The sequence below is a fragment of the Metschnikowia bicuspidata genome (assembly GCF_001664035.1).
Source record: "Metschnikowia bicuspidata var. bicuspidata NRRL YB-4993 chromosome Unknown METBIscaffold_9, whole genome shotgun sequence".
Classification (NCBI taxonomy): domain Eukaryota; kingdom Fungi; phylum Ascomycota; class Pichiomycetes; order Serinales; family Metschnikowiaceae; genus Metschnikowia; species Metschnikowia bicuspidata.
In genome coordinates, this window is record NW_017387739.1 from 203,478 (window position 1) to 215,318 (window position 11,841).

The 11,841-nt window shown below is 46.5% G+C and overlaps 4 protein-coding genes across 4 annotated transcripts; 1 reads left to right on the forward strand and 3 right to left on the reverse strand.

Moving 5' to 3' along the window:
• Nucleotides 1–13: 13 nt before the first annotated feature.
• Nucleotides 14–3,511, reverse strand: MSH6 (mismatch repair ATPase; the record flags this gene model as incomplete). The annotated part of the gene is made up of 1 exon (XM_018858222.1): nt 14–3,511. One exon carries the CDS (start codon nt 3,509–3,511, stop codon nt 14–16), a length of 3,498 nt encoding a protein of 1,165 aa, XP_018709417.1.
• A 1,846-nt stretch (nt 3,512–5,357) lies between these two features.
• Nucleotides 5,358–6,101, forward strand: METBIDRAFT_47901 (uncharacterized protein; the record flags this gene model as incomplete). Its single annotated transcript, XM_018858236.1, has 1 exon — nt 5,358–6,101. The coding sequence occupies one exon, from the start codon at nt 5,358–5,360 to the stop codon at nt 6,099–6,101; it is 744 nt and encodes a 247-aa protein (XP_018709418.1).
• Nucleotides 6,102–6,162: 61 nt separating this feature from the next.
• On the reverse strand, nt 6,163–7,800 carry REX3 (RNA exonuclease; the record flags this gene model as incomplete). The annotated part of the gene is made up of 2 exons (XM_018858226.1): nt 6,163–7,551; nt 7,624–7,800. The coding sequence occupies 2 exons, from the start codon at nt 7,798–7,800 to the stop codon at nt 6,163–6,165; spliced, it is 1,566 nt and encodes a 521-aa protein (XP_018709419.1).
• Nucleotides 7,801–8,664: 864 nt separating this feature from the next.
• AKR1 (palmitoyltransferase) lies at nt 8,665–11,489 on the reverse strand. The gene has a single exon (XM_018856396.1). It carries the CDS (start codon nt 11,304–11,306, stop codon nt 8,730–8,732), a length of 2,577 nt encoding a protein of 858 aa, XP_018709420.1. The 5' UTR covers nt 11,307–11,489; the 3' UTR covers nt 8,665–8,729.
• Nucleotides 11,490–11,841: the final 352 nt, after the last annotated feature.

Consider the following 11,841-nt stretch of genomic DNA (forward strand, 5'->3'; position numbering starts at 1 on the left):
GTCACATTACTCCTCAAAGCGATTCGATCATGCTGAACATGCTGGTCAAAGCGCTCTGCTTTTCTTGCTCCTCGTACTTCAATATGTCTTTTTCGAGCTCGGTAGGCCTTTGGTAGAGCCACACAAAATCACTCTGTAGACCCAAACTTAATTGGTTGGCATGTTGTTTGTCGTGTTCCTGCTTCAACTTCGATGTCTGTTCGTATTCCTTAGCAGCGATTTCGGCACGGTCGACAATATCCGCCGAGATCCCACACATTGCCGCAACGTTCATTCCGAACGAGCCAGGCGCAGTGCCTTCTTCGAGCTTGTATAGGAATGTGATGTTCCTCGACGAGTTGTCCACAACAATGCCCATTCTCAACGCCTTGATTTTTGGGTGGTTGACAAATGAAAGCCCCAAACTACCATAGTGCGTGGCGAAAAAGCCGAGTGGCTGCACGTGTGAAGCGAGGTGATGCAACACTGCTTCAGCAATGGCGTAGCCGTCACTCGACGAGCCGCCCCTTCCCAATTCGTCAAGGATAACAAGAGACCGTTGCGTAGCGTTACTTAATATCTTCTTTGTTTCCGAAAGCTCGACAAAAAACGTGGATTTCCCTTGGATGATGTTATCATTGGCACCCAATCTGGTCATAATTTTGTCCACGGGTGTGATCTCTGCTTCACGTGCTGGCAAGTAACAGCCGATCTGACTCAAAATGACTGCCAACGCTGTCGTTCTCATCAAGGTTGATTTCCCTGCAGCGTTAGCTCCGGTCAAGAGCCCGAAGTTGGCATTGCCATTGCCTAAATGTATATCATTGGGAATGAACTCCGAGCTGCCAACAAAGCAAGGGTGTCTCAACTCCTCAAATGACAAAGAGCCTTGTTCCGAGTCGGTGAACCTGGGTCTGCATGAGGGAAAGCCGATTGTTTCCGAAGTCTTTGTCAACGCGATAAGGCAGTCCAAGTACCCCACAGACTTGAGCACTGACACCCATGTCTTGTAATTTACGTCAAAACGTTGGTAAAGTTTGGACCGGATATTTTCACAGACCACCTTGTGGAGCTCCTTTTGTTCCATGAGCTCTCGAACGAGTTTCTTGACCTCGGGAGACCAGTATCTTTTGACTTTCGATGTTGCAGCCATCTGCTGCCAGTCCTTTGGAACGTTCTTGATTTTGATTGGCATTTCAATCAAGAAGAGCTCTTTGCCCGAGTCTCGGTAACAAATCTCATGTGACTTGAACTGCTTCTTATAAGTCCTCAAGTGGTCGTTTAACTCTGACTCCAAGCGTTTAATGATACCCGTGGACTCGTCAAAATCATCATCAACACCTTCTGCAGGTACCACTATATTATTGAGGGCTTCCTCGCGATCAAAAGCATCCTCCCAAGATGCAATTATGGCATGAAGATCAGAAGGGAAACGAGAAACAAATGAGCTCATGACTCCTGCCAGCAGTAAATCGTACGACAGCATAGTCTTGAAGACTTTCGAGACTGTCTCGAACCCTTCCACGACTTTCAAAAAGTCTTTGAAGCGAAGAGAGTTGCTGTGAACTCTTGCAATCAATCTTTCCAAATCTGGCAATTTGTTGAGGGCCGACTCTAAAGCGACACGCAACTCGGGCTCATTGTTCATGAGGAAGTCCACTGCGTCATAGCGTAAGTTTATTTGTCCAACGTCCATCAACGGATAAAGCACCCATTGTTTCATCATCCGCTTGCCGAAAGGCGTGATTGCCCTATTGAGCAATTTGAACAAGGTGCCTTTTTCGCCACCGTCGAAGTTGTTGTTAAGAATCTCGAGGTTGTTCAAAGTGATGCCGTCCAAAAGCATGTGGGACGCAGAACTTTTAGAAATTTGGTATTCCTTCATGTTTTTTAACGTCATGATACTTTCATCGAGCTTGAGCGACTTCAAGTAGTACAAGAGAGCACCAAAGGCAGAGAAGGCAGTGTGGTGATCGTCCTTGAATTTGAGCAAGATACTGGGGTAGTTTGTGTAATCATCGAGGTCAACAGCCTCGTAGTACCTGCTCTCAACCAACTTCTCAAGCGTCGTGTCGTAGTCCCAAAATTCCGAGTATGGATTCAAGAAGTTCCAGATCTGATGGGAGCTGTGAGCATTGTACTTGATTACCTTTATGGCAGAAGAGCACAAGTTGTGTTTCTCGCACAACACCTCCTTGGGCCTGATTTGCGTGATCAATGTGTCAAGCTTGGTGCACTCGTCATCATCCACCAACTCGATAAAGTTCAATTCGGATGTGGCTGTGTCGACAAAGCATACGCCGAAAACCTTCTTGCCATCTGTGCTGGTGGATTCCTTGATGGCCATACAGAAAGTGGACATGTCGTCTTTTATCATGTCCATGTCAGTCAAGGTTCCTCCGGTCAAGACGCCGGTCAATTCTCTCTTGATGATTTTCTCCTCTTTGCTGCCGCCCCCACGCATTTCCTTGGCTAGCATGCTTTCTTTTTGGTCGACTTTCGCCACCTTGTATCCAAGACTGATAAACTCCTTGGCCCAGTATTCGAAAGACATTTCAGGAACGCCCGCAAGCTTCATGTTGGCACGCCCACCACCCGCAATCTTGAGGTCGAACTTTGTGTTTGCAATCATGGCATCGTTCTCGTACAACTCGTAGAATTTGCCCTTCTTGAAAAACACCACCGTGTCCCACATCTTGCTCTTGATCTCCCAGTACTGCTTCTCAAAAGCAGTGAATTTCGCCCACGCAGACAGCGGGATAAAAAGCGTGCGGGAGTCGTACTCAGGGTCGGTAACAGGACGTTTCTCTGCATCCTTGATGTTGACAAGCCAATGGTATCTCTCTTCGTTTTCTTTCTCGAAAGATTTCTTGGTAGATGAAGGTTTCACGATCGACTTGGAAATGTTCGCAGGTGAACTGGCTACATAGTTGGAGCCTGCTGTAAACTTCAGGCCCAAAGAGGACCCTCCAGACGCTGGTCTCGACGAGCCGGAAACTGGTGTGGACAGCGATGATGCTGACTTTTTGGACGGCTTCTTCTTGGCAATAGGTTCATCCTCAGAATCCTGAGCATCTTCCTCAGCAACACTATGGTCGCTTTCGTCAACCACAAAATCGCTCATGTGCTCGTCTTCATCTTCGTGTTCAGCGTCGGGCGTAAACTCATCCTCGTCCTCATCCTCGCTGTCCACTACCCGTCTTCGTTTCCGAAACACAGACACCTCCTCTGAGTCCGACACATCCGATTCTGTGTATGACACATTGTTCTTTTTTCTTCCCCTTTTGGACACGGACACTGGCGTCCGGGGTGTTGCTGCTGAAATGGCCGTCTGGACCGCATCTGCAGAGTCATTTGTTTCGTTATTCAGGCTGATTGTCCCAACAGATTCTTTCAAGGGCTTTCTGATTTCTGCCTCGGTAGCGTCTATTGAGGCCGAAAACGTGGTTTCGGGCGTTTCCAAATGGGGCAGCTCGGTAGCCTTTGCCGTTTTCTCCACTGGCCTAGATGGCTTTACGGGAGAGGAGCGCATATCGGTTCTTTTTTCGTACTGCTTGGTTGGCCCCACATCAGACTCAGATGTTGGTTCTATGGTGTTTTCCATCAAAGGTGCACGATTTTCTTTGTTGTCACTTGCTGGGTGGACTGACTTTGCCTTCAAGGGCGAGGAACTTAGAGAGTGTTCGGGCTTTCCGCCTGCGGGTTTGAAAAACGACATCAACGACAGCTGTTTTTTGCTAGACGAGCTGGCGCCTTTGAGACTCTGTGTCTTTTTATTCGGTGTGACTTTCGACATTTCCAGCGCAAAAGAGCAAGATTTAGTGAGCTGGAGTCAAGGTCTATCTAGCCGTAGACTTCAGTAGGAATATAAAGTGTGAGCCCTTTTTCAAACAATCTGTTGTGCAAACGGGTATATTACAGGCTAAAGAGTAAAGTCTAGAGTTGTCAAATAGAAATGAGAGTAGGAAGCTCGTGGGGCAAAGATTTGCATCTTGTAATTTGGGCCATGGCTCATAACACGCGTGTCCCCGGCACCGCGTCTCGAATCGCGTTTCGGGCTATGAAGTCAGATCTGGTATCACGACACGCGTCTAGTTTCTTTGAAATCGAAATCTAAACACAAAAATGCAAGGAAAATGAGCCGCAAACCCAACGGGCTGATACAATCCTGAGAATCCTCCATGTTGCAGGTATGTACACTGACTGAATTATTGGGGCTGGGGCTGGCATGAGACAATAGGCGAAAGTTCGCGTCTCCAACAACCACTCTGATATGCCCGTATCAAAAATTGGTACATTCTTTACAATTTACTAGGCGCGGGACTATAAATAAGTTGCAATACTCTTCACGTAATATATTGTGTTTCCTTAAATTTTGATAACTGGTGATCTCTTCTTCGGTGGTTGCAGTGTTGGGAATACGCTTGAAGCTTATATTGCCCAGTCCATGATGGAGTTGATTTGGCCACACATTCTGAAGCGTATGAGCACTGTCATGATTGAAAAAAGCTCAAAGGTTCGCGAAAACCTTTTTTTTTTCTTTTTTCACAAGTCTCTCACTTCGAGACTTGTCGGTCAATGTAATTTGCTTCATACAAATTAGATGATATCGGTGTAGAATATACACAGCTAGTATCAAGGTGTGCAGCAGTTAACCAATTTTTATATATAACCCTTGTTCTCTTTGCGGATTCTTGTCTTTTTGTCTATTGGAATATGTCTGACCGATTGATCAAGCTTTCAAAAGGAAAACTGATACGTTCATATTTGATTTTCCCAACTGTCTACATACACACACACTGCTTCGTTTGGCGAATACTTTGGCAGATTCTCAAACCATTTTATAGATAATTTTATCATATTCTGGAATGTTTATCTATGCCTTTTAGACCAATGAAGATTATTTAAAATTGCGCTTCGTACGTGTTATTGTTTTTTAAAAATTTGACAATTTTTCTAAAAATTAAAAAAGTTAATAGAATCCGCTCGTTCACACACATATTAACCAGAGTATATAATACGTGAGCCTTTATTTTAAATTTGAAAAAGGAGGGTTAATTTCGACACTGAATTGGCCAAAGTTCTTCCAAAAACGGTAAGGAAATGAAAGAACTAGCTGCGTGCATGCTCAACTCAGACATACATTCATGTAATCGAATTTTTCGGGTGGAAATGAATGATGAGAAATAAATTTCCGCCCCCCTTAGCACCCAAATCAATAATAAACCCTACGAAATACACGTTCCTTGCTGAGTTGCACTTCTGGCCCAGCCCTCAGCGATAGCTTTAGTTTGCACCCATTTCCGCACTCACTTTGCGCATGGGCCCTTCATCTTTTCGTACATGTTTTTGACAACACCGGCTCTTTTTTGCTCAATATGCTATGGATAATCTTGTTTCTCGTCTCACTCGCTCACGGGCTTCTTGTTGCACAGAAGCCGATCCATAAGGTATCGACGAAAACCCACGACGCCAAATTGGTCAGTACCATGCTCTATGGATTCTACTCAGAAGCATATAACCTCCGTGATAACGCCAACCAACATTACATCCTGAACTTTGGCAGCATTGCCTTACAGTATACAAGCGATCCCTACTGCGTCGAAAAGTCCAACATCCGCTACTTCATCAAATCATTTTCCTTGGTGCACCACGAGTACCCCGCATCCCCCTGTAGTTTGAATTTGAACACACGCTTTGCTGAGGTGGTGGAGCCATCGCCCAGTTTCCACGTTTCTGTGCACGGGACTTTGAATCGACTCTCGAGCGAGTTGCTTCAAAAATCCGAGACGTATATCAAAGACCTTCCAGATTTCGACTTCCACTTCTACGACTTCACCGATCTCAACTATGACTTGCAGTGTGAGTCGGGCTACCACCAGTTGATGCAAGTGATTTTCCAAGAGAAAGTCTTGCAGGTAAATTTGCAAGTGCTGGTCACGGTGCCCGAGCAGTGCACATTCAACAAGCTCAATCCTGAATTTCTGACAGTCTTCGAGGCGGCGAAAGCCGTGGTGCACATTCCCTTGTCTGGAATCTTTTACTGTCAGTCAGGCAAGACTGCCAGCTGTAAGAAAACAGTTGCCAACACAAAAAACCCACGGCTAAAGCTATACGAGTAGTCTTAATACAACGACTTTGAAGACACACTTCTTTGCAGTGTAGATTTTTTCTAAGCACCTCTCAACTATGTCCATTCCAAGCGCGCTCAAGATCTTGCTTGATGAAGTACTTTGTCACGTCAATCGCTGCCAACGAGTCTTCTCCACTATCATGCTCGCCAGCTTGAATCGCACGACCCAAGTATTGGAAACTCAACTGCTTGAGCGAGAACCGAAACGTGGGTGATGTCTTATATTTTGGGTAGAGCACAGCCGTGTCGACGATGTTCTCGTGGATTAGCCGCATAGCGTTCATGTCGTTTTCCAACCCGTGGCCTATCATGACCGTATTGGCATCCACAATCTCGCCTAACAAGGTGATCAGATCCTCGAAGGAAAGTGCCTCCTCTTTAATTTCGGCCACACCAGACCACCGGGTATTCAAATCGAGCACTTTTCCTTTGGGCCGCACGAGGATATCCAAGACTTCCTCTCCCGAAGAAAAATCAATTGCTGTGATTCTCAAAAGCTCAAACCCTTGAGTGGTAAATCCCATCTCACAGTCGATTCCAACAGCATCAAGACTACCCTTCCGCGTTCCCCATGCGTGCTTAGTTTCGATGAAGGGAAGAAAATGATGCATTTCCTCGGGACTAGTCCAGTAGAACACGTGGTGCTCACCTTTGGTACAGGGTTCCGTATCTGTCTCTCCAAACACTCCTCCACAGCACAGATATACACGGACCTTGTGGTCGTTCTTGATCAAACGGCCCTGGTGATACCTGCAGTCTACTGCCTTGGAGGACTCTTCGAGTTTGAACTCCATCTTACACCTATTGCAGTGGCGCACGGGTTCTGGAGCATCGATTGCAGCCGGTATATCCATGATGAACCCCCATTTCTTGAGTTTCTCCCGTGGAATACACAAGTTGCGCAATTCTCGAAGATACTCATCCCTGGATGGTACTCGAGAAGCAGGTTTTTTTAATTTTTCTGGGTGGTTCATCTCGTAGAGTTTTCGCTTGACGGCCCAGCTGTAAGTGGAGCTGGAGTTGGAGCTGGCGACCTTGAACTCCTCCTCGATTGCCGCCCAAACGGGTGTTTCCATCGAGGGATTTTGCGTTTTGATGGCATCTACAAAAAGCTGGATAAACTTACGGCGCACGGGGAGAAGAGCAGGCGAATGGTTCACGTCAAGGGGGAATATATGTTTGGGATCCGTGGCATGGCTATGGTCGTGCTTGACTCCCAAAAAGGTATTGATTCTTTTCCGGTAATCTCCCAAATTGACACATTCGCTTGCGATTTTGAATTCTTTTTCTACCGCCAGGCGGTTGGGCGTGGGGGTGGACTTGGTGCTGTGCATGAGTCTTGCAATTGCTTTGGCATTTTCCGATCTTTCGATACGTGGAATCAACACTTCGGAATGCAATTCTTTCGGAAGCACAAACAGGATGTCTTTCCTTACAGGCTCAAGTTGTTTGACATCCTCAGAAACTGGCTTTTGCGGGTTTGGATTACGCAATGTGGATTGGGAAGTCACGTTTGCTGAAGCTATGGAGGCATCTGATTTTGCCCGTTTATGGCTTTCTTCGGTTTTTTCCAACGCCCTCTTGGCCAGATCATGGCGAAAAAAGCAATTCGGGATATTGCAACACCCGGTTTGCTCGAGACTTGGACACTTCACATTTGCAAACGCATTGCTCGGTAGCTTAAACATTGGGATGGTGGCGCAACCGCGAATAAGGAAACCTTTTCTTCTATAACTACTTTTTGGCTCTCAAGTTCAGTTTAAATATAGAAACGGTAGTTGATTTGAGAAAATAGCCAGATCACGAAGCTAATATTTTGGCACTATCAATGTCGTTTAGCCCTAACAAAGCCGTATATAGAACCTAGTGCTCTCGCACTATACTGAAGGTACGGGTGTCGTAAGATCTGGGGTTGTCGCCGGTGTGCGAGCGAGCCCAAGCTCATCAGCATTTTAGGGGTTACCCGGCCAAAGCCCATCGCTGGGGTATATAAACGGGTACATCGCTCCGCCCTTACTGGTTTTTCTTTTTTTCTTTGTCGACGTACTTCATAGGATCATTTCTATAGGTCACGTTCCACAATGACTCTTCTAAAGAGCCACTGAATCCAACTTGGTTGATGAGTAAGATACCCTTGCGCCCTCAAAGTGAGAACCGATTTAGCTTGTCCACGATCCTTTGCGGTCTGGTCATCTACAATTTGTTTGCCTTTTACTAGGCGCCTTTCTTCGTGATTGTGCGTCGTCAAGAGGAGCGATGATCTTGACCCTCTCTTGAATGCTTCTTCGGAAGACTCAATTGAGGGTGGGCACAAGCGGCAGTCTGACAAGTTACGCAATATCTTTTATTGGAATTTGGCTTTAAGCTCTATTCTTTGTGAAGGTATTGGTGACTATAGTAACCTTTTGTTGTGATGTCGACCACTGTAAATTTATTTACGCAACTCTTATGACCATTTATGAAGGTCAATGGGAGACATTGTTGATACATTGTCCTTTTTTTCTCTGTCACGCTCAGCGTCTTTACCAATCTTTGGTATATTTCTTTCTGTTTCAGACAAGGATGTGATGTACTATGCTTTCATCTGTTGATTTAAGTTCGGTCTATTGATCTCTATTTAAACAGCCTGGGCACCAGTGGCCTTTGGTGGGAACTCATACAACTTGTAATAGTCCACGACTTGACCATTCAAGTTGTTCTCACCCTCAATAGGCAAGAAGAAAACATTTCTCCATTTGATATCCCCAATGAACCAGAAATCGAGCCAGTTTTGTTTCCAGCCAAAATCAGTGGGTATGTCGAAACTCTCAATCGACGTGTAGCTGTCTGTATGGGTTGATTTTTTGAGCAACAGGAGCAGACCTGCCCTTAGAGCCATTGTAAATTGGTCGATACCAAGCAATTTCATACAGGTCCCAAGGCCACTTTGATGTTTGTGACCATGATTGGCGGAGTTGCCTGCGTTAGATTGTGCACCATTGGGTCCTTGGAAGTCTCCTGGCACAGTTGAGTGGTTGAAGGCTGGATTCGACATTCTCTTGTCTAAGGAGCTGAACTCCCATGTAGTGAGGCCTTTGCCAATCTGGAAGGTTTGCACAACACATAGGAACGCAATCCATATGCCTTGCATCCAGCACCATATCATCAAGTTGAATATGAACGGTTTGTTCATATAAGCCACGCACATTTCCTCGGAAAGGAATAAACAAGAATCCTCGAAATCACTGGTGTAGCCCGCTTCTTCGGCGTAGACTTCGAAGTACTCGACTGTGAGTACAGAAAAGAGAACGACAGCTGCGCTCAAACAATATACAAACGTAATGAATAATTTGTGGTTCCGCACGCCAATGTCGTTATACACCCATGGACAGTAATGATCGAACCTGGCCACCAACGTATTACTCGTGTGAGAGTATTTCGAGCGTAGAGGCCTGCGCGTGAACGTGTTGACACAGAAATGCTCGGTATCAAAATGGCCCAAGGAAACAAGCTCCTTGATATCGTTAAAAATTACCCTGGGGTCCGAGGGAACAGGCACCACACCTGGATTGATAGTCATGGCTTTGAAGAAGCAGTAAATGAATGCCGCACTGGCCATCGTAAAAACCACATTGGTGAAAAACGACCGGAGCCATAGCTTGGGTAACTCAACAAAAAACCAGGTGACAATGGCCCACGTGGCCGTGGCCGAGAACAAGCCTGCTAAGTAGGGGGTTTGGAAAAGAGCTTTATCCTTGCGAAGATAGACAGGGATGACGAGTTTTAACAAGAAGAAAATGGAAGCGGCAAAGACAAGCGCACTGAAGAACAACTTTGGGATGGCATAACCCGCATTGAATGAACACATATGGAAAACAAGCGGGAGAGTCATATAGGGCGTGAGAAAGGTGACGATTTTTGCTGTTTTCGGCGAGACGGCGTGGGTGTTCAATGCCCATTCCTTCTTGGGGTTGCGGTCTGCCTCCTTCAAGATCTGGGACCACGTGGCGCCGCAGTTCATGTCCTCGGCCACGCCGAACGAGTCTCTGTTTTTGTCGTTCACATAAAAAATGTCCGAGCCAGCATCGAGCAACGTGGCCAACACAGACTTGTAGCCACGCATGAACGCCCAGTGGAGCGGGGTCATCTGGGACTGGTCGATTTTCAGCACGTCAGCACCATACTTGAGCAAAGCATTTACGGTGAGGATGTCGCCCTGGTATGCGGCCCAGTGCAACGCCGTGCACTGGATGTTTTCCGGCTCGTCGATGTAGATGGACTTGTCAATCATCACACACTTCAAGAGAATGTACACCACAAGCATGATGTTCGAGCTGTGCACTGCCAAATGGAGCACGTTGTACTTCTGCGAATCCGTGAGTGTAGGGTCTGCGTTTGTGTGCGAGAGAAAGTAGTCCACCACATACACGAGGCCGTTTCGGCAGGCCCAGTGCAAAGGACTGGCAGCCAAAGTACCACCCAAAGCGTTGGGGTCCGATCTGCTGTACGGGTTTTCCACCAAGAACTTGACTACCTGAAGCCGGTTATTGATTGCCGCCCAGTGGAGCCCGGTCACGCCCTCGCTGAAGGTGTCTTGTGCACGCACCTTACCCAGCGATATGAGATCTGTGACCACGGCTAGATCGCCGTTTTGGCATGCCGCCATATACTGCGCAAGCACGGGGTTGGCCTCCTCTTCAGATGGCTCCTGCAGCGGCTCGCAGTCACCGCCTGGTGCCTGTTTCTGTGCTTCCCCCTGAACCAGGAATGCCTGTTCTGTCGGGCCTTCCGCGTTTTCCAGTCCCCAGTCTTTGGAGCCTACCAGAACGGCCGGTGATGCGGGCGTGAAAAGGGCATCTTCTTTTGCTTTTGAGTCACTTGCATTGTTTTCTTGAAATGGTCCCGTTTCCTCTTCGCTTTTTCTTCTGTCTTCCGAGCCATGGTTATGTGACTGGGTATCTAGCCCACCGCTATCCGTGGCGCCAGACTCACGAATACCTATCTGCGTATTTCCGGGCGAGTTCAAAACGTCACTTTTTGTGTCCTTTTCCAGTTTTGTGTTTGCAGCCCCTGGTTCCACCGTTGTCAGTGCTTTACGTAGATCAGGCATATCGCTTTCTACTGAGCCCATGATGTTTGAGCCAGTGGGTACAGCAGCCCTAGAATCAGCGGCAACTTCGTCTGAAAGGCTGTTTAATGCAGCACGTTCTTCCATGTCGTGCTTTTTTTCAATTGGCTTGCGCAAGATTAAAAAAAACGAATTTCCAGGAAGAAAGAGATTTCTGAAAGACGCCTTGTTCGCAGGCCCGATGCATTTTGTTTGTATTTCTGCTTGAGTACAGGATATTCCAACTCAATGTCCTGTCCACAAGTGGTTCCCAACTGGTACAGTTGAGATATCGGATTCGACATGATGTACTAGCGTGTGGAAATAAACCTTTATTTAGGAAAAACTAAAACCACTTTTGTGTCAACTGACCTTCTAAAAAGATCTCTAGAGGGAATTCTCTTCCCTTCATATACTCGTCGTGCTATTTGGTTCCGGGTAAGTGGTGCGAACTTTAATGTCTCATTTGTCACATGATTAATTAGGGCTAAGCGTCTAGTTCTCACATTCCCCCTAATCATGGACGTTCATTCCACTGAGTTTAATGAGCTTCAAAAAGTGTATCGGGCGCGAGAGATTTCGTAAACATGTCAGCGATGTTATCTTTAGTAGAAACATAGTCAACCTGTATCTTGTTTTCGCG